The sequence below is a fragment of the Salmo salar genome, chromosome 23, assembly GCF_965601325.2.
Source record: "Salmo salar chromosome 23, fSalSal1, whole genome shotgun sequence".
NCBI lineage: Eukaryota > Metazoa > Chordata > Actinopteri > Salmoniformes > Salmonidae > Salmo > Salmo salar.
This window is the reverse complement of record NC_138313.1, coordinates 22,271,934-22,292,354: the sequence shown is the minus strand read 5'-3', so window position 1 is coordinate 22,292,354 and position 20,421 is coordinate 22,271,934. Positions and strand designations below refer to the sequence as shown.

The window sequence follows — 20,421 nt, the reverse complement described above, 5'->3', positions numbered from 1 at the left end:
CCTGCAAGTACATTCTAGGTCCGTGACAAGTAACATATGAGCAACAGTTAGCTCGTGTGATTGTTTTTATTGACAAACCACCATACTTTTCATTGTCCTGTGTATGAGCTCACATGATAATATTCTATGCATTGCAGACAGTACTGTGGGGTATAATCGATACGGTAAACGCGCGCTTGGTTACGTGCTCGTTACCTATGTTTCACGTGGTGACGTTCCTAGCCTTGCCTGTATGTCTTTCACAGTTGGCGACAGGGATAGTGGAAATGTTTTCGACCCTGCCCGTGTGTACGAATATTTGGAGAAGATGACGATAAGCCCAATAACTTATTTCAACACCAAAGTCTCTTCAGTATAAACGTGATACTGCTTAGAGTGACTCACATATCGTGCCCTCCAGCCGAGAAAGAAGAAACGAAAAACTACATTGACACAGCCGCGGATTTTTGTGTGGCTGGGTAGCGCTAACGTTAGCTAGCTAACGTTAGCTAGCTATGGAGGATATTAACTCAAACATCAACGCGGACTTGGAGGTGCGCAAGCTGCAGGACTTGGTAAAGAAACTCGAACAGCAAAACGAGCAGCTCCGTAGTCGGTCTACTCTATTGTCTTCGTCTGGATCAGTGTCAGGAAACCATAGACCCCTTAGTGCTGGATATGACTCACCCCTGTCAGCCGCCTCGGCGGCGGGGCTGGCCGGGTTCCCTGGGGTGGGGTTCGGCGGAACGGGTGCCTATGGAGGGCTTTTGGAAAACTCCCGTTGTTTGAGCCCCAGACTGTCATATGATGGCATCAGTTTCAGGAGAGCATATGAGGGCGAGGGGGCATCGGCTGCCACCTCTTTCACTGGCATCAATTCGTACTTTACTGACGCAGGGGAAACACTGGGTTTTATGGATGAAGGGGAAAATTCAATCTTGGATGAAGTAGACATCCTCGATCTTGAAGACATGGATTGTCTGAACGAAGATGAAGACAGCTGGTGAGTGATACACCATCTGTAATTCAAGTAGCCTGAGGGTTTTTCGAACAACGAGAACACAACAGTACGCCCTAATGCATTTAGCTAGTCAACCAGTGTGCCTATCATGCGCCCATATGTGACAGCTCCACAGCCGAGCGCAGCTGTTCCAGACATTATCAACGATGACAAACCCTTGGGGAGGGAAATAATCCTCGCTGAAATTGCGCCATAGGAATGCACAGGACGGCCATGTTCTCAATACAATAGCTTGCCACAGACAGAGGTCATCACACACCGCAGACCGATTGTCTGCCATTCGTTCTTGATTACTGAGTGGCTGGTGGATGGAATTAAATCCAAATGGAAATTGGATCCCGTGTGGGGACTGTCAACCCACCTGCACTTGTCACATTACATCCTGATCAATATTGTATCAGTAGAACTTGGCATTCATTGTTCTGTGGTTGCTGCTGTGCTTGGACTAATCACACCCCTTTACTATTAGGCCTTAGTCATAATGTTTGCATTTTAGTGGTCTTGTTTACTCTGTCAAATGATGTACCATAAAAGCTAGTTGTTAGTTAACTATGTTAATTAACAGTAGGCCTACAGTATTGTGCCTCCAGGATAAGGGAAGCACTGTTCGTATGGTGGCCATTTGCACTATTTTGGTGACATAGCAGAAGGCTGTCAGCTGGGAAGGGAGAAGTGTGCACAGTGAAATTTTCAAGTTGTTTACCCAACCAAAGGCTATGGGGAAACAGCCACAACCATGGTTACCTTCTTTGTTAGGACTATCAATACTAATACACACCATCCACTAGTCTAGTGTATGAAACGAGGCCTACTAGGCCCTAATGATTATGACAATGTTATAGTACTTGAATTGTTGTAATAGCCAGGCCCAGCCACAGTTGTTAGCCATGCCAAACTGAATCGCAGGATCATGTATTGTTTGCTGTGCACAGATTGAGCATTTGTGGTTTATAGGGTTAGATCGCTTACACAGATGAACTTTTAGAAGTATAGCCTAGTCCTTGAAATGTTTAATTGGATTTTTGAGGCAGAACAAATCTCACTGCTGATCCCAACCTGAGGAAATCCCTGAAACAGTTGTAGAGAGTGATGAGACCTCACTGTCGAGCTGACGTGAAATAAGCCCTGTTTATAAATGAGATGTTGTAGTTTTGTTTAGTAGAGCATTAGGAATCATTAGCCTATAATGAGGAAGCTGGGTCAGTGTTCATTTCTCCCCCTCTCATTCTCTGAAAGATAGGCCCTTGTCTGCCATGGTCCGCTTAGTAGGATAGGGGTTTTATTGGCATATTATGGGCCTCTTGAGGGTAATTTAATGGTAATGGCTTGTGTTTTAGGTCAAGGACCAGGTCAGAGGCGGCCAGCTATAGAAAGGAGATACACTAACTAATTATGGCCAGACTGTCAGGTTAGTAATACTGCATGGGCTCTGGCAGCCCCTGGTCATTTAATCAGATGAAATTAGCATTTCCCTAGCCTGACTCAGTGTGTGACTTTGCCTGCCCTATGTGAATGTATTAGATACAGAAACATCTTCGACTACTCTTCAATATTTGGAAGAGAGGATAGAGGAAGCATGACTGGGAAGTTTACTGTGGCCTCTTAGTACCAGTTCCTTGTTGCCCCTCTAACCCAATCCCCACACACTCCACTGGTGGTCTCTCTGCCCTCTGGCTGGTGATACACACAGGATTACCCATAGTACTACTGATTGATGGCTTGCCAGTCCTGGTCATAGATTCCCATAATCCCTGAATTAGCATCAGACTGAATTTGCAGGGCCGTCTGGTCCTGCAGCTATTTGACGACAGCACAGCACCATCCTGCTGTTAAGCTTTTCATTCTAAAATACAGTTAGGAGGATCCAGCCAGACACATGTTTACAGGAGAATTAGGCTAAGCTATATGTAAAACCATAGCAATGTGGATGTGACACAGCTTTAATTATGCCTAATGCTAGAGTGATAGGTCTACAAGTTCTGGTTGAATTTGATTCTTTAAATGTTATGGATTACAGTCAGATTCTCCATGTGGCATACTTTTAGAATGCCCATAATGTATTGAATCTAGGCCTACATTTTTCTGTTTACTAGTAGGCCTTAGTGTTATTGTTGTTTAGTTGAGGACTCTCATGTGGGAGGTTTTCTCGTTGCTGAGACAAAGGTGACTCAGATTCCTCTTCCTGGTACAGTCACTTTCTCTCTCTCTCTCTTTCTCTCTCTCTCTCTCGCTCAGTATAAAGCAGGCTTATGTATCAGCCGTAGCAGCTGTGATGAGATGTAGGCCTAAGCAGGTTATAACACTCACCAAACCTGCATCGCCCCTCATCACATCTATTTCCACTGATTATCATCAGGTCTCTTACCTTATTGATTGTTGTCATCATTATCCCAGCCAGCCTCAGCCTGCCTTGCCTGGTTAGCAATTTGTGCACTGGACAGCATTATATTCATGAAGGAGGTCTGGTGGAGTCGTGAAGAGGGCACGACGACGCCTATTCCCCTTCAGGAAACTGAAAAGATTTGGTACGAGTCCTCAGATCCTCAAAAAGTTCTACAGCTGCACCATCGAGAGCATCCTGACTGGTTGCATCACCGCCTGGTATGGCAACTGCTCAGCCTCCGACCGCAAGGCACTACAGAGGGTAGTGCATACGGCCCAGTACATCACTGGGGCTAAGCTTCTTGCTATCCAGGACCTCTATACCAGGCGGTGTCAGAAGAAGGCCCTAAAAATTGCCAAAGACTCCAGCCACCCTAGTCATAGACTGTTCTCTCTGCTACTACACAGCAAGCAGTACCAAGTCTGGGTCCAAAAGACTTCTTAACAGCTTCTTCCTCTAAGCCATAAGACTGCTTAACAGCTAATCAAATGGCTACCCAGACTATTTGCATTGGCCCACACCCCTTTTTTTACACTCCTGCTACTTGCTGTTTATTATTTATGCATAGTCACTTTACCCCTACCTACATGTACATATTACCTCGACTAACCTGTACCCCCGCACCACACACATTTTTACTTTGGTTTATTTAGTGAATATTTTTTCTTAACTCCAATTTTTCTTAAAACTGCATTGTTGGTTAAGGGTAAGCATTTCACTGTAAGGTCTACTACACCTGTTGTATTCGGTGAATGTGACAAATAAAATGTTATTTTACATGATTTGTTCACCTTGCAAAAGGGCCGTGAATGAGCAAATGTTAGCTAATGCATTTCCACCTACAGTGAAGACCAAGGGCAAGCAAACGTTTTTCCTCATAAACAAAACACAGGAACAAAGTTTCCAGCACGACTTTTAAACGTGTGTATTTTTGTGTGCCATGTCCGTTGACGTGTGTGTGTTGTGTTCGTCCAGGCTGTATGAGGCGAAGCTGAACAGCCCTTGGCAGAAAGCCTTGAGTCCCATCGTGTGGTGTCGCCAGGCTCTGGACAACCCCAGTCCTGACATGGAGTCAGCCAAGCGCTCCCTCATCCACAGACTGGACCTCACCATGTCAGGTACTGTCACCTCGCTCCTCTCCATTCTCCTCTCCTGTTTCTTCTCTTCTCTCACTTCTCCCCTCGCTTTTCCCAGCTTTGCTCCAAACAAGTGTGCACACATCTAGGACAAATATGCTTTTGTTTTGTAGTACGAACTATGCTGTATGAGTGTATGTGTTAGATTTATCATGGCCAGTGTGCCTGTGAATTCTATCTATGTCCCTCTGCGTATTATGACAGCTAAATATAGACAATCAGGACAGCAAGGCTAAAGTGAGACCAGTTCCATTTTTACAGAGGTATGCTCATGTGACGCACATATCGTATCCAGCAACAGTTTGTTGAAGGTCGCTATCCCTAAACCTGCGTGTGCTCCGTAACGGTGACTGATCACGTGGCACTGGACCCCCTGGGCAGACAGACAGCACCCGCAGGACCATGGGGTTCCTGTCCTGACATGGAGTCAACAGCTGACCTGTTCCCCTCACATCCCCTTCCTGCGAGTGCCCTTTGAAGTTATGTATCACACTGAAGTTCAACTCCGACTGTTCATAGACCACAACAGGCTCTGAGGCTCCGGTGGGTGACCCATACATACTATGGATGAGTGTTACTTGGGTGATGGGTGGTGTTGAGGATAATGTTACCCATTCATTTGGACATCTAATGCTTCAAATCACTGACTGTGCCCCCCCCCCCCCCCTCCACCTCACACCAAGGGCAAAGGGAGGTTCTAGAGATCAATCAGCTGGTTGCTTTTTGCACTGCTTATTATCAGCAACAGGTCAATAAATGATTTGGGTATGTGTGAACAAGCAGAAAACAGCAATGCAGGCTATATAGCTCTTGTACAATATGCAGGTAACAAAAGGTTAAAGGACCCACCTGCTGCTGACTGGCTTCTAACTGCCTATACCTGAGGGGAGGAGAGGTAGGCAGCAGTCAGACAGCTTCAAACAGGCCCAAATGACTGCTTTTCGACCGCAGGATGTGCAGAGCGGGCCTAGGCGTGTCCTATGCATCTACTAAGAGTCTTGTGTGGCTGTACTGTATGATGGGCTCCTCAGTGACACACCCTCTCGGGAGTGTGAAAATCTGTTGCCATGGCGTCGTGTGAGGACTGTTTCCACGGGTGAAGGAATTTCACAAAGCAAGGCATCTGGCTCATGACTAACATAATACACAGCTTGACAGTACATTTATACCACATCATAGGATTATTTGAAATGCTTATGGAAGACCCTTTCAGAGGGCTTAGCCTTCAATGTCCATGAGAAACTCCCAAACTGTTGGAAGGAAGGCCCAGGGCGATTGCTTGCATACTGAAATGTGAATGTGTTTGTGTACTTTTGTTTTAGCTTGTCCATGGTAACCAAGCGTGTGTCTTTAGACTCCCTGCGAAATGTAAGCAATGAGATCCCTTAAATGCCATGCCCCAGTTACATAACAAACTGGAAGCAGGGACAAATAGTTATTTATTTTTCAGTATAGTCGAGTTAAATAAATGTATTAGACACGATCTAGTTTCATTAGTGAAGTATTATCAAACGTTTCGAAATTCAAAAATGTATTCTGGGCATTGTCATGACATTATAACACTGAAAGCGTAGCAGGAAGTAAAGAATGGCCCGGGCCGGGGACTCTCCTGACAGTACCAGTCCTGTAATGCTGGGTTAGATTCAGAATGGCGCCTTCTGAACAGTGCTTTGACAAACGTCCACAGATTCCACCCACACAGTTCTTCTCTACAGCAGAAAGTACCTAATCCCAAGCTGATAGGCCAGCTATCTAGCCATGCTCACCCTAACATGTAGCTACTGTTTTAAGTACTTAAGCTATAATGGACTGGATATTTCCGCCTTCTCTAAGTCATGCTCTTTCACTTGTTCATCTCTCCCCTCATTTTCTTTCTCTCGCTGAGCCACACAATAAAGGCTTCTGTTGCCCTCTCCTCATGTGAAATGCTCCTAGCTAGCTGGCCCAGTCCATCTCAAGAACCCTTTTTCACTTTTAAGGAGCGTTCAATGACGGGTATTGGTTGACTTTTCTCTGTCCAACTGAGCTGTTTAATCGGACGTGGCAACCTCTGGGTTTGCTTGTTCTGTCCTGTCTGTCACTGACGCCATGCTGTCTAGGCTAATTCCAGGGGAAACTGAAGGTCCTGCAGCCAAACCATCAGCTGGGAAAGAGATTTTATTACAGCTAGTATCTTGGCTACAAATGAATGGAAATAGCGGTTTTGCTCCTGATTAGCTTTGCTGGCTTGCCTCCGAAGCTAAGCAGGGTTGGTCCTGGTCGGTCCCTGGATGGGAGACCAGATGCTACTGGAAGTGGTGTTGGAGAGCCAGTAGGAGGCACTCCTTCTTCTGGACCCCAAAATATATCCCAATACCCCAGGGCAGTGATTGGGGACATTGCCCTATGTAGGGTCCCGTCTATCGGATCGGACGTTAAACAGGTGACCTGACTCTGATCACTAAAGATCCCATGGCGCTTATCGTAAGAGTAGGGGTGTCCTAGGTTGTCCACCTAATCATCCCCAGCTTCCAATTCGCTCATTCATCCCCTTTCCTCTCCCCTGTAACTATTCCCTAGGTCATTGCTGTAAATGAGAATGTGTTCTCAGTCAACTTACCTGGTAAAATAAGGGTTAAATAAACGTCATAGTGTTATGGAATGGTTTTAGCATGTAGGGAGAAAGTGTTAAATGTTGAGTAAGTATGATCATTTATATTGCATGTATTTACCCATCTATTTTTTTAGGCATCAGGCAAGATTTCTAGGTGTTCTTTTTTTTGTTGTTGCATGGTTTGTTTTAGGACACCGTATTTTAGGACGACACTATTTTAGTTGGTCCCTGTGCTGCAAATCCCTGCTGAGACCCAGCCAGCAACACACTGACTATAGGCTGTCTCCAACCTCCTCCTGATTTACTGTAGAGCTAAGCTGCTCCATCTGATCACCTCCTAGCCCTTAAATCATTCACCCCTAGCCTGGCACCAAAGGATACCTGGGGGAACAGCACTGAATGCACCCTCTGAAACGCTGTCCTTTCCTTGTGGTTTGTAAGTCTACAACTGCCGTAATCTCCCTATTGGGAGCACCTGATAGATGTCCACTTTAGGGGTCACACACTCCGCTATGTCTGTCTCCAGAGGTCAGAGGTTGACCCCCACGATGCGTTGCCAGGGCTTGTGTTCGGCGTCACGGCGGACACATGGAGGTGCCACTCCGAGGCAGGTAACTCCCTCCTTTAACTCACTGTGTTTGATCCCTGTCAGCTGTCTCTGTGTGCGAGAACCTATATCCTGTATGTAGAACCTATAGGTATAATGTTGATCATACCACAACACAACTGTTGTGCATATCTGACCTATAAAGAGCGCTCTCTCAGCACTGGGAGTCTGGACAGAATCTGTCCTACAGACGCCTCTGTCTCTGGTGAGGTCCTGGTTTTAGATAAACCCGTGCTAATCTCAGTGTCTGACCTATCTGGGAATCCTCAGAGGACAAAGTGATCGAGAGGTGTGTACGTCTGTGGTCGAGTGCTTGTGTCCCTGGTTAAGGCTTAAGCATGCAGGTGGTACTGCGGTAGTGTCATGTTGTTGTGATCCTAGTATTCCTCAATGGCTGATCTCTGAAGGAAGTGAGTGAGTTGAGTGGACATGTTGTTATTTCCTAAATAATGCGGTAGGGCCGAGTGCAGAGCATCAAAAGATGAGGAGATGGAGGGAGGAAAGGAGAGCGAGTTGATGATAATAAAAGGCTTTTTCCAGTCATCATCCAGCTGTGTAAACACATGGAGGGAGGGAGATGAGCAAACAAGTGACCCTGGAGATTGGAGTGTATGCAGCACTGCGGGCAGAGCTGTCCCAAGCGGGACTGCAGTATAGCAGTCAACACTGATGGCCATTGGCCAGTGAGTCGTATCCCTGGCAGAGCAGCCAGGCCTGGTCTAATGGCTGAGCTGAGGCAGGCTCCATGGTTAGACTGCCTACCTGGGACTAACTAACTAACTGACTGACTGACTGGCAGGCTGTATGGAGTCTCTGTGGATAGCTGGGTATCACAGTGCTGCATTGTGCTGCTCTGACTGTACTACTGAGTGAATGGGCCGCATTGTTAACTCTTTCTTCAGTCCATGATAAAGACGCCTACGACTGCCATACGATTTAAGTGACTCTAGAATGTGCACCAGTGCCAACACACTGGAGAGGAGAGGACTCCGAGAGACGGTGTGTGACTGTGTGCACATTAGTGTTTGTGTCAGTGGTTGGTATAATGCAGCTTGCGTATGTCAGCTGGCTCACATTGAGTACGCTTGCATTCCCAATAACAATTCGATATTCAACTGATTATGTCAGTAGGCAGATTATGCAATAGCCATGTAAACACCATACTTATCTTAATCGACGTACGGTCAAAATCGAAGTAAGCATACGGCGATTAAAAGACCTGGCTTTCTGAGCAATCTTTTGAATTATTAGGACATGTAAACACCTTAAATGGTAGAACGTGTTTATTTTGAGTGGCGATTTTCTGCATTGTTATCAGAGTGCCGTCAGGTAGCCTGATTTCAGATGTGTCCATGTAAACAGGATTATTAGGGAAATCGTTATTTTGGCAAAGTATGTAAGTGTTTTAATCAAACTATTATATTAATCGGACTATTCACACTAGTCGCATTGTGTGCATGTAACCACACTCACTGTGATTAAACTACTCCCTCGAAGGAGGCAACCGGTAATGCCTGCAATGATTTCCCATGTAAGATATTATCTCAGTGATTTAATTGGTCATTACGGTTTAGATTGCTGGCTGTACAACAATCCCTTATGTGATGTAGTTATAGGCTATCAAATCACAGTTTTTTGGGAAGCTTACACAGATTTGAAGATGTTATTGCAGGTGCAGCGAAATGCTCATGTTTCTAGCTCCAACAGTGCAGTAATACCTAGAAACACAAAACAATACACACATCATCCAGAAAGTTAAAAGAAATGAAGAAATCTCAGAACTAGCAATGTCAGAGTCCTAGAAAAGGTGTGTACAGTAGTAGTTAAATAGGATGAGCCATGACTAGAATACAGTATATACATATAAAGTGGGTAAAACAGTATGTAAACATTTATTAAAGTGACCAGTGTTTAACGACTATGTACATAAGGAAGCAGTTTCTAAGGTGCAGGGTAAAGTACTGGGTGGTAGCCAGCTAGTAACAGTGTCTAAGGTTCAGGGCAGGGTACTGGGCGGAGGCCGGCTAGTGGTGACTGTTTAACAGTCTGATGGCCTGGAGATCAAACAGCTTCTTGACAAACAGCTTCTTTCGGTCCCAGCTTTGATGCACCTGTACTGTCTTCTCCTTCCATATAGTAGCAGGGTGAACAGGGCGTGGCTCGGTTGGCTGAGGTCCTTGATGATCTTCTTGTGACACCGGGTGCTGTAAATGTCCTGAAGGGCTGGCAGCGTTCGGCTGACCGCACCTCCCTCTGGAGAGCTCTCAATGGTGCATCTGTAGAAGTTTGTGAGGGTCTTAGGGGCCAAGCTGAATTTCTTCACCCACTGTCTGGGTAAAGGGACCATATCAGCACAACATGTTCATAGCAATTCTCTTCATTCTTCACAGCAAACAAGCGGAGGAGCCTGTATGGAAGTCCCTATAGTCCCCAGGTGAACTACGGAAGCCCATACAGCACAAACACAGTGAACAGCCCCTACAGCAGCGGCTTCAACTCCCCTTCCTCCACCCCCAGCAGGGTGCCCGTCGTCAGACAGCAGCTGATGCCCCCTCTCCACCAGGGTACTGTACACAGGCTTTATATGCCGGTCTTTAACTCTCTCCTCTATCCCTTTATGTTCATTAAGTATGAATAATATAAATGTGTGTGTCCCAGCAGCTCACCAGCAGCAGCGTGGTGGCTCAGTAGAGAGAGAGAGGAACGCCCCACCGGTCAGCCCTCAGTCTTCAATAGACAGTGAGCTGAGCACCTCGGAGATGGACGAGGACTCTGTGGGATCCTCCACCACGTACAAACTCAACGACGTCACTGATGTACAGATCCTGGCTCGCATGCAGGAGGAGAGTACGTACCATCTTCTAACTCTGTCCGTTTGTCCACTATTACCAGTTCAATTAGGAGAAACGACAGGGATTATTTTAACGGCCAAAAACACAATATTTTTAGATTTTGTGGCATAGAGAAAGCTATAAACAATACTCTGGGCAAAAGAGAATGTTTTAGGATTTTTCCCCTCCAGATAGTTATCCCAAAAGGTCTTAATGATGAAATGCATGTTATGTTGTAAATGTGAACCTGAAGTAATGCCTTGTCGTTAATCGCTGCAGCCTACCTGCACTGTACCCAATGATTTATGAAAACCTACTTGATAGGTCGATGTCCTCATTGTGGTTTTCCAGAAGTGTTTAATGAAGTTTTATGTACACACATTGTTCTATTTGGTAACAGGTGTTTATTTGTCCTTGACTCCAACCCCATTCGATGCACGGAACGGATGGGGGTGGAGCAATGTCTACATAAGTGTGCAAAATTAAAAACCGCTCACAAAAGCTCTGACGGAAGGCCTGGCGGCCGATGAGTGAAGCTTAATAAAGAACAGTGATGCTAGCAAGAGCAGCGTGCGGTTTTCTCTCGTCTCTCATGTTCCACAATAAACCCTTTACTCACCTGTCAGATGCTGAGTGTTTCTACTGACTTTCTTTGTACAGGCTGTACTAGCGCTGTATGTTCTGACCGTGTCCCTGTGTGTGTGTTTCCAGGTCTTCGGCAGGACTATGCTGCCACAGCTTCCAGGCGTAGCTCTGGTTCGTCCTGCCACTCTCTGAGACGCAGCACCTTCAGTGACCAGGAGCTGGACGCCCAGAGTCTAGAGGACGATGAGGAGGCTGTACACCCCGCCTTCCACCTCCCCTCGAACCGCTTCTCCCACTCCCCCAGACACTCCCCCCGCGCCTCCCCCAGGAACTCCCCCCGCTCCCGCTCCCCAGCACGCTCCCTGGAGTACAACCACAGCCGGGGCTCCCCGCAGCCAATCATCAGCCGGCTGCAGGCGCCACGTCACTCCCTGCAGGGCCACGCCCCCCAAGACCTGCAGACCAACGTGGTGAAGAACGAAGGTGGGGGGGGGTTGAGTGACTAGAGAGGGGAAATGGTTTTGTGTTGGGGTTAGTTCATTGTTATGTGGAAGACAAACTATATGGATTCATATGGTCTATCCTTTCTGATTCAAATGAGGACCGTTGTGTACGGTATCTGTTCCGTCCTGTTTTCAGTTGTTTTCCTCTGCTGTGGTGTTTGTAGAGAAGCTGGGGCGTAGTCTTCCTAACCTGACCCGCTCCAACGTGGCCCAGCAGGGCCCAGAGCCCGTCAAGAACAGCAGGAGCTGTGAGTCCAACCTGCAAGTGCCAAACGGAAGCTCACCCAGACACCAGGCAGTCAGTCAGTCTGCCAGTGAGTATTATGCACACACACACACACACTATCCCTATCGCATGTTCACTCGGGAATCGCAATCCGAGACATGCTTTCATTTTCATATTCTGTCTTGTATACTGATAAATAATTGTTTCTGCAGCATATTCAACAGCAGCAGTGTAATGACAGGAGTAGTGTTTCATGCTCGGCCTTATTAAACCTCTTGCTTTTTAGTGTCTTGGCTTTGATGGTTTGGGGATCTCTCTGTTTGATCGTTTTAATAATTTCTCCTTCCGTGCGCTCTTCTCCTTTTTACCCAAATCAATGAGAATCAAGAGATTTAAAAGTAGGTTATTGTGAGGATTTATATTTAGAATGTAGAGAGAACTGAATAAAACACTGAATGCTCTTTAGAAATATCCACCAACTGAATTGGAACTGGAGTGGCCATTTACTATAATCCTAGAATGAGACAAAAGAAACCACAGTGAATCAGTGATGGTAGTGTTGTATTTTAATCCATATAACTAATCCCCACTCAGACACCTGAAGGAGAAACGGCTGCTGGACAAATGACATGTGTAATCTGTGTCAGTTAATCTGTTTGAATACACTGATAATGAACTATGTGTAAGTGAAGCGGGCATGCCTGAGCTTGAATAGGACCACTTTGTGAATGTCCGTAATGTTCTGTACTATCCTGTACTGTGTCACTGTGGTATGGTTTTGCTCTTGACACTGAGTCGTCTCCTGTACTTCTCTGGGCTTTTTCTGTCTGTGGTGGGCAGTATGACACCACTATCCCTGCCTCTCTATCTGACAGTAGAGCATGCGCTGCCTTTCACCCACCCCTCTCTTTCTACTGAGGCCCTGGTAGTGGTTTGGCCTAGTGTTGGCCCAGCTCGGCTCTGGAAGTACTTTACCCCTGTCAGTCTCTCTCTGTCTCTGTGGACTGTGAGTGTCTGGCTGCACTGCAGCACCCCATAGCATTTCAGGCTGCTGTTTTACCTTTGGCTGGGAACGACTATAAGCCCGGCTTGGCTGACTCAGTGGCCTCACTGGCTACCACAACCCCTCCTGGCTGCCTGGTTCAACCCTATGTCATGTCCTCTTCTCCCTGGTCTACTAACAGTAACAAAACAGAAAGGATTGACTCTGTTTCTCCCCAACTGTCATCTCCATTTTTCCCCAGTACCCCAGCACTCCTCCACTCCACTCCACTCCCGGTACTCTACCCCCCCTCGCTCCTCCCAAACAGGAACTCCCGCTCGATCCTTGCTGTCCCCGAAACCCAAACAGCACCTCCAAAGCCCTTCTTCCCTCCGAGGTAACAGCCTGCCAGTGCCTGGGATCATCCACGTGATGAGTAAAGGGTCCCCTATATACACACGCATCCTGAGTAATACACACATGACCACGTTCTTTACCAAAAGTAAAGCTTTTTACCGTGACTGGTTGGCTGTGTGACGTTCCTGCATGCACTCGACCCAATACAAAGTGCCAGGAAATTTGGTACAGTTGTTTCCAGATTTGCAAGGAAAGTAATTGTTTTGTGGGATGGTCACTTCCTCAGGGTAGGCAGCTTCTGGGATGGTCGGGAGTCTGGTCCTGAACGGTTTTTTGTGTCTCCCCGGTGTTCTTGTAGGATGGGCCTGTTGGGTCTGGTCTGAGCAGAACAGACAACTCATGTCTCCCCCCTAGTGGTGATGGTGAGAACCTGCTGAGAAACCCTGTGGCTCTGGGATGCCTTCGGGCTCTCAAACCTCAAGGCTGTTTCAGATGATGTTTAAAATAATCTCAGTATCTGATGGCACAGCTGATGTGGTTAGCCACAACACAGTCATTCCTCTTTGTGGCGGTGGTTGCTGATTGGTTGGATGACTAGATCAAGCGTAAGGTTCACATTTACACCGAACAAAAATATAAACACAACATGTAAAGTGTTGGTCCCATGTTTCATGAGTTGATATAAAAGATCCCAGAAATATTCCATACGCACAAAAAGCTTATTTCTCTCAAATTTTGTGCACAAATGTGTTTACCTCCCTGTTAGTGAGCAGATCTCCTTTGCCAAGATAATCCATCGACCTGACAGGTGTGGCATATCAAGAAGCTGAATAAACAGCATGATCATTACACAGGTGCACCTTGTGCTGGGGACACTAAAAGGCCTCTCTAAAATGTGCAGTTTTGTCACACGACACAATGCCACAGATGTCTCATGTTTTGAGGGAGCGTACAATTGTCATTCTGACTGCAGGAATATCCACCAAAGCTGTTGCCAGATAATTTAATGTCCATAACCCGCCCCTAACGTCGTTTTAGAGAATTTGGTAGTCCGTCCAACTGGCCTCAAAACCGCAGACCACATGTAACCACGCCAGCCCTGGACCTCCACATCCAGCTTCTTCACCTGCGGGATCATCTGAGACCAGCCACCCGGACAGCTGATGAAACTGTGGGTTTGCACAACCAAATAATTTCTGCGCAAACTGTCAGAAACCGTCTCAGGAAAGCTCATCTGTGTGCTCGTCATCCTCACCAGGGTCTTGACATGACTGCAGTTTGGCGTCGTAACCAAATTCAGTGGGCAAATGCTCACCTTCAATGCACGCTGGAGAAGTGTGCTCTTCACGGATGAATCCCGGTTTCAACTGTACATGGCAGACAGCATGTATGGCATCGTGTGGGCGAGCGGTTTGCTGATGTCAACGTTGAACAGAGTACCCTGTGGCGGTGGGGTTATAGTATGGGCAGGCATAAGCTACAGACAACGAACACAATCGCATTTTATCGATGGCAATTTGAATGCACAGAGATACCGTGACGAGATACTGAGGCCCATTGTCGTGCCATTCTTCCGCCGCCATCACCTCATGTTTAAGCATGATAATGCACACCATTATCATGGATCTGTACACAATTCCTGGAAGCTGAAAATGTCCCAGTTCTTCCATGGCCTGCATACTCACCAGACATGTCACCCATTGAGCATGTTTGGGATGCTCTGGATCGACGGTTACAACAGCGTGTTCCAGTTCCCACCGATTTCCAGCAGCTTCGCGGAGCCATTCAAGAGGTGTGGGACAACATTCCACAGACCACAATCAACTCTATACCAAGGAGATGTGTCGCGCTGCATGAGGCAAATGGTCACACCAGATACTGACTGGATTTCTGATCCACGCCCCAAACATTTTTATTTTTTCAAGGTATCTGTGACCAACAGATGTTGTATATCTGTTTTCCCAGTCATGTTAAATCCATAGATTAGGGCCTAATTCATTTATTTAAATGGACTGATTTCCTTATATGAACTGTAACTCAGTAAAATCTTTGAAATCGTTGCATGTTGCGTTTTATATTTTTGTCCAGTGTACTTGAAGTTGTCCATGGATTAGTTTACTTATAGACCTGTATTGGTAACTAGGTGGTCTGCTTTTTAGTATAGACTCGAAGAGACTTTTTAGTCCCAAGGTTCTTTTTCCATCCATAATCCTACACTTTCTTCTGCTGTCCTGAATGAAGTCAAATCTCTCCTGTCTTCATCTTTTAGTCCATCTTTCCTGTTGCTTTGGAGAAGAAGGGGATTTCAGTGAGTATTCACTGATCATGCTCCCTACTTTTTATATATTGTGATTGTGCTCTCATGATGTGATGTGTTTAATGTTGTGGTATTATCGGTGCCCTTCCTGTCACTCGAGGGCATGTGTGCCTCATCCTACACATGAACAAGCATCGTGGGAGTTTGTACAGTTTGTATAGACTTTATACAAGGCCTCGTTTTCATTCGTCGTTTTATTTTTCTTGATTTTTTTTTATATGGTTATTGTGATTTTAGTGCAAAATTCCATCACATTAGATTATTCGATTGATTCTGAATGCATATTAGGTGATCTCCATTTTTCTCATACACGTTGTATTTGTATCATATGTGCCTCAGATCATTGTGTTGTTCATTGCTTGGAAGGCCACTGAGACCACAGACCTCTGTTGTGGGAATAATACTGTCATCTATAAGCCATCTCTTCATACTACAGTGTACTGTACTGACCTGTCCCCTCTCTCTCTCCTGCCGCTCCAGTCCCTTCTCCCAGTAAGCTGCGAACCCCAGCCACACCGTCTCCCCTGGCCCTGAGGCAGCCTGTAAAGGCCACATCTACCCCTGGTTCTGGAGCCTCCACCCCCACACGCTCCCTGGGCCCAGCACGCAGCGGCCTGCCCCGGCCCAGTGCAGGAGGAGGTGGCATCCCTGTGCCTCGCAGCAAACTGGCCCAGCCAGTACGCAGGTTGGTACACATATTACACACAACTTCAAAGCAAGTTTAGTTGGTTACAGGTGTATCAGACTTTCTTTTACTCTTGCGTACTGGCAGAACTAATCTGTTTCTCTGGCTCTTCTCTTGCCCAGGTCTTTACCTGCCCCTCGGACCTACAGTGGCGGAGAGAACTGGAGAGAGGGCTGCTACTGAGGCTGGCATGGCCCGCAGGGGGCACTGTTGCTCTCATCAGCACAAAGAGGCATACAAACATTACAATGCGGCACTTTATCAACCAAGATTACTTTTACCATGAATCAAGAAACTATATCAAAGACACAAGTCACATTCTTCGTACTATCATGAGCAACATGATCTGAACAGCTGAAGCAACATGGTGAGTGTATCTGTGTGGAGAGGTTCTGAAGGGGCCAGGGTCCGTGCTATTCCGGTTCCTTGGGACGTCCCTACTAGTGACCCGCAACTGCTAATAACCCATCCGCAACCGCCCGACAATATGTGAAAATCTGAGGTCTGCACCTGACCCTAACCCGCTGATATAGAAAATGTGCTGTATACCACAGTCGGAAACAGCTAAACAGTTTTTTGACAGGGGGTGCAGGATTTTCTTTTGCCTAATTTAGATATGTTTCTGCTTATAATTTCTAACATTTTAGTAGGCTATTTGTTAGTCAACTTGTGTATAATTAGATACATGCAGCTTCTCTTCTTTCATTATATGGAGCCCTAGAAGACTAAGTAAACCCATGAATCAGTAGAGTGAACGCTTCAATCTAGTTGACATCGGTAAAGTTTTCTGTCATCTGTTTCTTTTGCGGATAAAATACTTTTTTAGGGACCGGAGAGAAAATGCAATAACAAAAATATAAACCGGAACGATTTTCTGTGCAAAATGTTCTAAGGAAATTTGTAAGGAAATCGAACGCTGTGAAAACGAGCTGTGAAAAAGAACAAAATCATATTTCTCCACTCCTGTTCCCGAGTCAAAATGTTGCCTACATTTGGTGTATAATTTTACTTCAGGAAATGCTTAATTCTGCAGGAGTTAATATTAAGTCTGTGGGAGGTTGTGATTGTCAAATTTGTGTAGCGCCTCTGTCATACATAACATAAACATAGGTTTAGGATAGGGATGTCCCAAGGGTCCTGTATAGCACTGACCAAGGGGCCAGGCAGGGCTGGCATGCGGAAGCCCAGAGATGCCAAAGAAACCAGCCGAGCTCCAGCATCACGGCGCCTCCAGAGGGCACTGTCACATGCCTCGGGGTGTCTGTTCAGCCATCAGTCAATCACACAATGCTTCTCTCCATCTCTCCCTTACTCCTTCCCTCTTCTCTTTTATCTTTTCACCTCCCTCAGGTTGAAATGTTTCTACACATTTCTCTTTTTGCAGTCTGTTCTTAACAGATGCCTTGGTCAGAGATCTCTATGATGATGCTGTGCAGGTGAAGTGTTCCCTTAATGTTAAAGAAATGTTGTGAATGTTTCGCGACGTGAACGCACCTCTGTATGGTTGTGTTGTCAAATCATAGTTTTTGTCCACTTGTGAAGCAACTAGAATGTATTAATGTTTGTTTGGGACATTATTTATTCAAATAATTATTTAAAGAGTTCCTTTTCCAAATATACATTTTCAACATTCGTTTTCTATTGATTTGTGAAAATGAACATTTTGAACCTCAACTGCAAAGCTTATTCTCCAAAGTCTTTTTAGATGGTTTCATAACAGGACATTTGTGTTTTTATGTTGAGAACACACAGGTGACTGGTAGAAACAGGCCAAAGCCCCATCTCTGACCTTAACCATAACTATGGTTTAACCTGGACTGACTATCACATATTGTCCAGAGCTGGGTAGTCAGTAGTTATGTTAAACTGGGCCAGTCACTGGTAGCCGTCACAATCTCACTCCAAATCTACTTCTGGATTGGTTAGTTCCATCTGCTCTCCCACATTTAGATGAATGTGCAGTTACTGTATCTACAGTATAGTCAGACGTGCTCCCACTAAAAACATAACTAATGCATATAGAATTCCACACTTGTAACCCTGAGATCTGAGCATGCAGCAAAGGCTTGATGTAGTTCCTTTAAAACCTGAAACGATATTGTGTCAGTGTATGTTATGTCAAGACGGAGACAGTAAATGATCATGACATCTTAAGTAAGATAACAATGGAAGTTCAATAAGTTAGTGGCCATTTGCCTCTTGTGCTTTAAAATGAATCAAAGAGGAGTGTTGAGATTCATAGGGATGGTATTGGTGTGCCAGAAATTATCAAACTAGTGCCTATTCATTTAAAGTTTCACTTTATTTTGAATGTGCTTTTATTTGTTCATATATCATTATGTGCCAATAATGTCATGGTTTGCCAATATAATTTGTCTTTGCATTTCTGCTTGATTTAGTTTGGGCTTATTTTGTAATTGTATCAACAATGCATTTATAATTGCTTGTGTATAATATGCGCCTTGATATTTATAACAAATGACTCTCATTCTGTAAATGAAACTATTTAAGAGAGAGGTGCCTCTGTATGTCAAGGTTTGGATTTAGTGGAAAACTTGGCTAGTGTTGCAAAAAATACATACCACACCATTTTGGGGTAGTTTTTGTTAATTCACCTTTTTATATTCACCAACATGACATTCGGGGCTGGATTCAATTCGTATTGCATAAGCATCGCGGAAAATCCGTGTTGAAATTTAAAGGCAATGTTCCCGCGTCCACAGAGACTACATTCACGCTGCATATGTCGGTTCAATCGGAAATTACCTTTACATTAACACGGATACGGATTGAATCCAGGCCTCAGATTCCCTGTATAAACTCACATTTCAATTTTAAAAAGTTGAGAAACTGTTGTCTACTGTGTCATGAATGGGTCAATTGTGTTATGGTTGGGGCCAATTTCATTCAAACTCTTGTCATTTCAGTCAGGGCCGGCGCCAGAAGGAATCCGTTGAAGGACAATTTTTTTTCACTGTACCTCCCATGTGTGCACGCACTTGTGCGTTCCATTTTCATTTTTAAATTGGTGTTATAGTGAACACCATAGGCAGCTCGTGAGTTTGAAGTTTGGGGAAGCTTACAATTTATCCGACCATTTCTACTGATCTGCGTGCCAGTTATTATTTTATATGTGCATTATTGTGGAACGCTTTTTAATTTCACTAACATTTTCGTTGCTCAATAATTGTCATGTGGTTAATCAGCAATCTGAAGTAAAACGATCATCTAAAAGTTAAAATTCAACTAAAGGAGAGCACCAGCCTCTGCCATATGGACACATTGATAATGTAAACTGTGATCCATTGGCGGCTAAAGAAATACGCGCAACTCCGAGGTAGCCTATAGGCCAATGCGGCAGCAAGCCTATAACTTCATCAATTAAGAAAAATATATTGGCCTAAAGCCGACATTAAAACAGTAGAAAATATTTCACATTAATCTCTCTACTCAGCCTGTCTGTCTCCCTTTCTATCTGTCTTGACTTGAGCTATTGGTAGTGAAGTGCAACATTATCAAATCATCAACTGGTCAACTTGCAACATAGTATCATATCAACTAGCCTATTCTTGGCCCTCGAGAGTTTTGTGCACCAGTGAGCTTTTTTATGACATTTCCCCTGGATATGTGGAATCATCAGATCATGATACACTACAGTATACAGTACCAGTCAAACATTTGGACACACCTACTCATTCAAGGGATTTTCTTTATTTTTACTATTTTCTACATCGTAGAATAATAGTGAAGACATCAAAACTATGAAATAACACATATGGAATCATGTAGTAACCAAAAAAGTGTTAAACAAATAAAAATATATTTTAGATTCTTGTTAGTAGCCACCCTTTGCCTTTGACAGCTTTGCACACTCTTGGCATTCTCTCAACCAGCTTCACCTGAAATGCTATTCCAACAGTCATGAAGGAATTCCCACATATGCTGAGCACTTGTTGGCTGCTTTTCCCATACTCTGCGGTCCAACTCATCCCAAACCATCTCAATTGGGTTGAGGTTGGGTGATTTGTGGAGGCTAGGTCATCTGATACAGCACTCCATCACTCTCCTCAAATACCCCTTACACGGCCTGGAGGTGTGTTGGGTCATTAACCTGTTAAAAAAAGAATGATAGTCCCACTAAGCTCAAACCAGATAGGATGGCGTATCGCTGCAGAATGCTGTGGTAGCCATGCTGGTTAAGTGTGTCTTGAGTTCC

At 45.1% G+C, this 20,421-nt stretch overlaps 1 protein-coding gene across 3 annotated transcripts; it reads left to right on the top strand.

The window, feature by feature from the left end:
- Nucleotides 1–194: 194 nt before the first annotated feature.
- LOC106584103 (SLAIN motif-containing protein 2) lies at nt 195–19,056 on the top strand. Of its 3 annotated transcripts, none has more exons than XM_082967975.1 (9): nt 195–982; nt 4,359–4,501; nt 10,110–10,283; nt 10,381–10,566; nt 11,262–11,618; nt 11,803–11,952; nt 15,473–15,511; nt 16,001–16,205; nt 16,328–19,056. In XM_082967975.1, the coding sequence occupies exons 1-9, from the start codon at nt 495–497 to the stop codon at nt 16,386–16,388; spliced, it is 1,803 nt and encodes a 600-aa protein (XP_082824101.1). In that variant the 5' UTR covers nt 195–494; the 3' UTR covers nt 16,389–19,056. The 3 variants fall into 3 exon arrangements, with proteins under 3 accessions (XP_082824101.1, XP_082824100.1, XP_082824102.1); XM_082967974.1 differs by lacking the exon at nt 15,473–15,511 and adding an exon at nt 13,109–13,243; XM_082967976.1 differs by lacking the exon at nt 15,473–15,511 and having other exon boundaries at nt 198–982.
- The last annotated feature ends 1,365 nt before the right edge of the window (nt 19,057–20,421 follow it).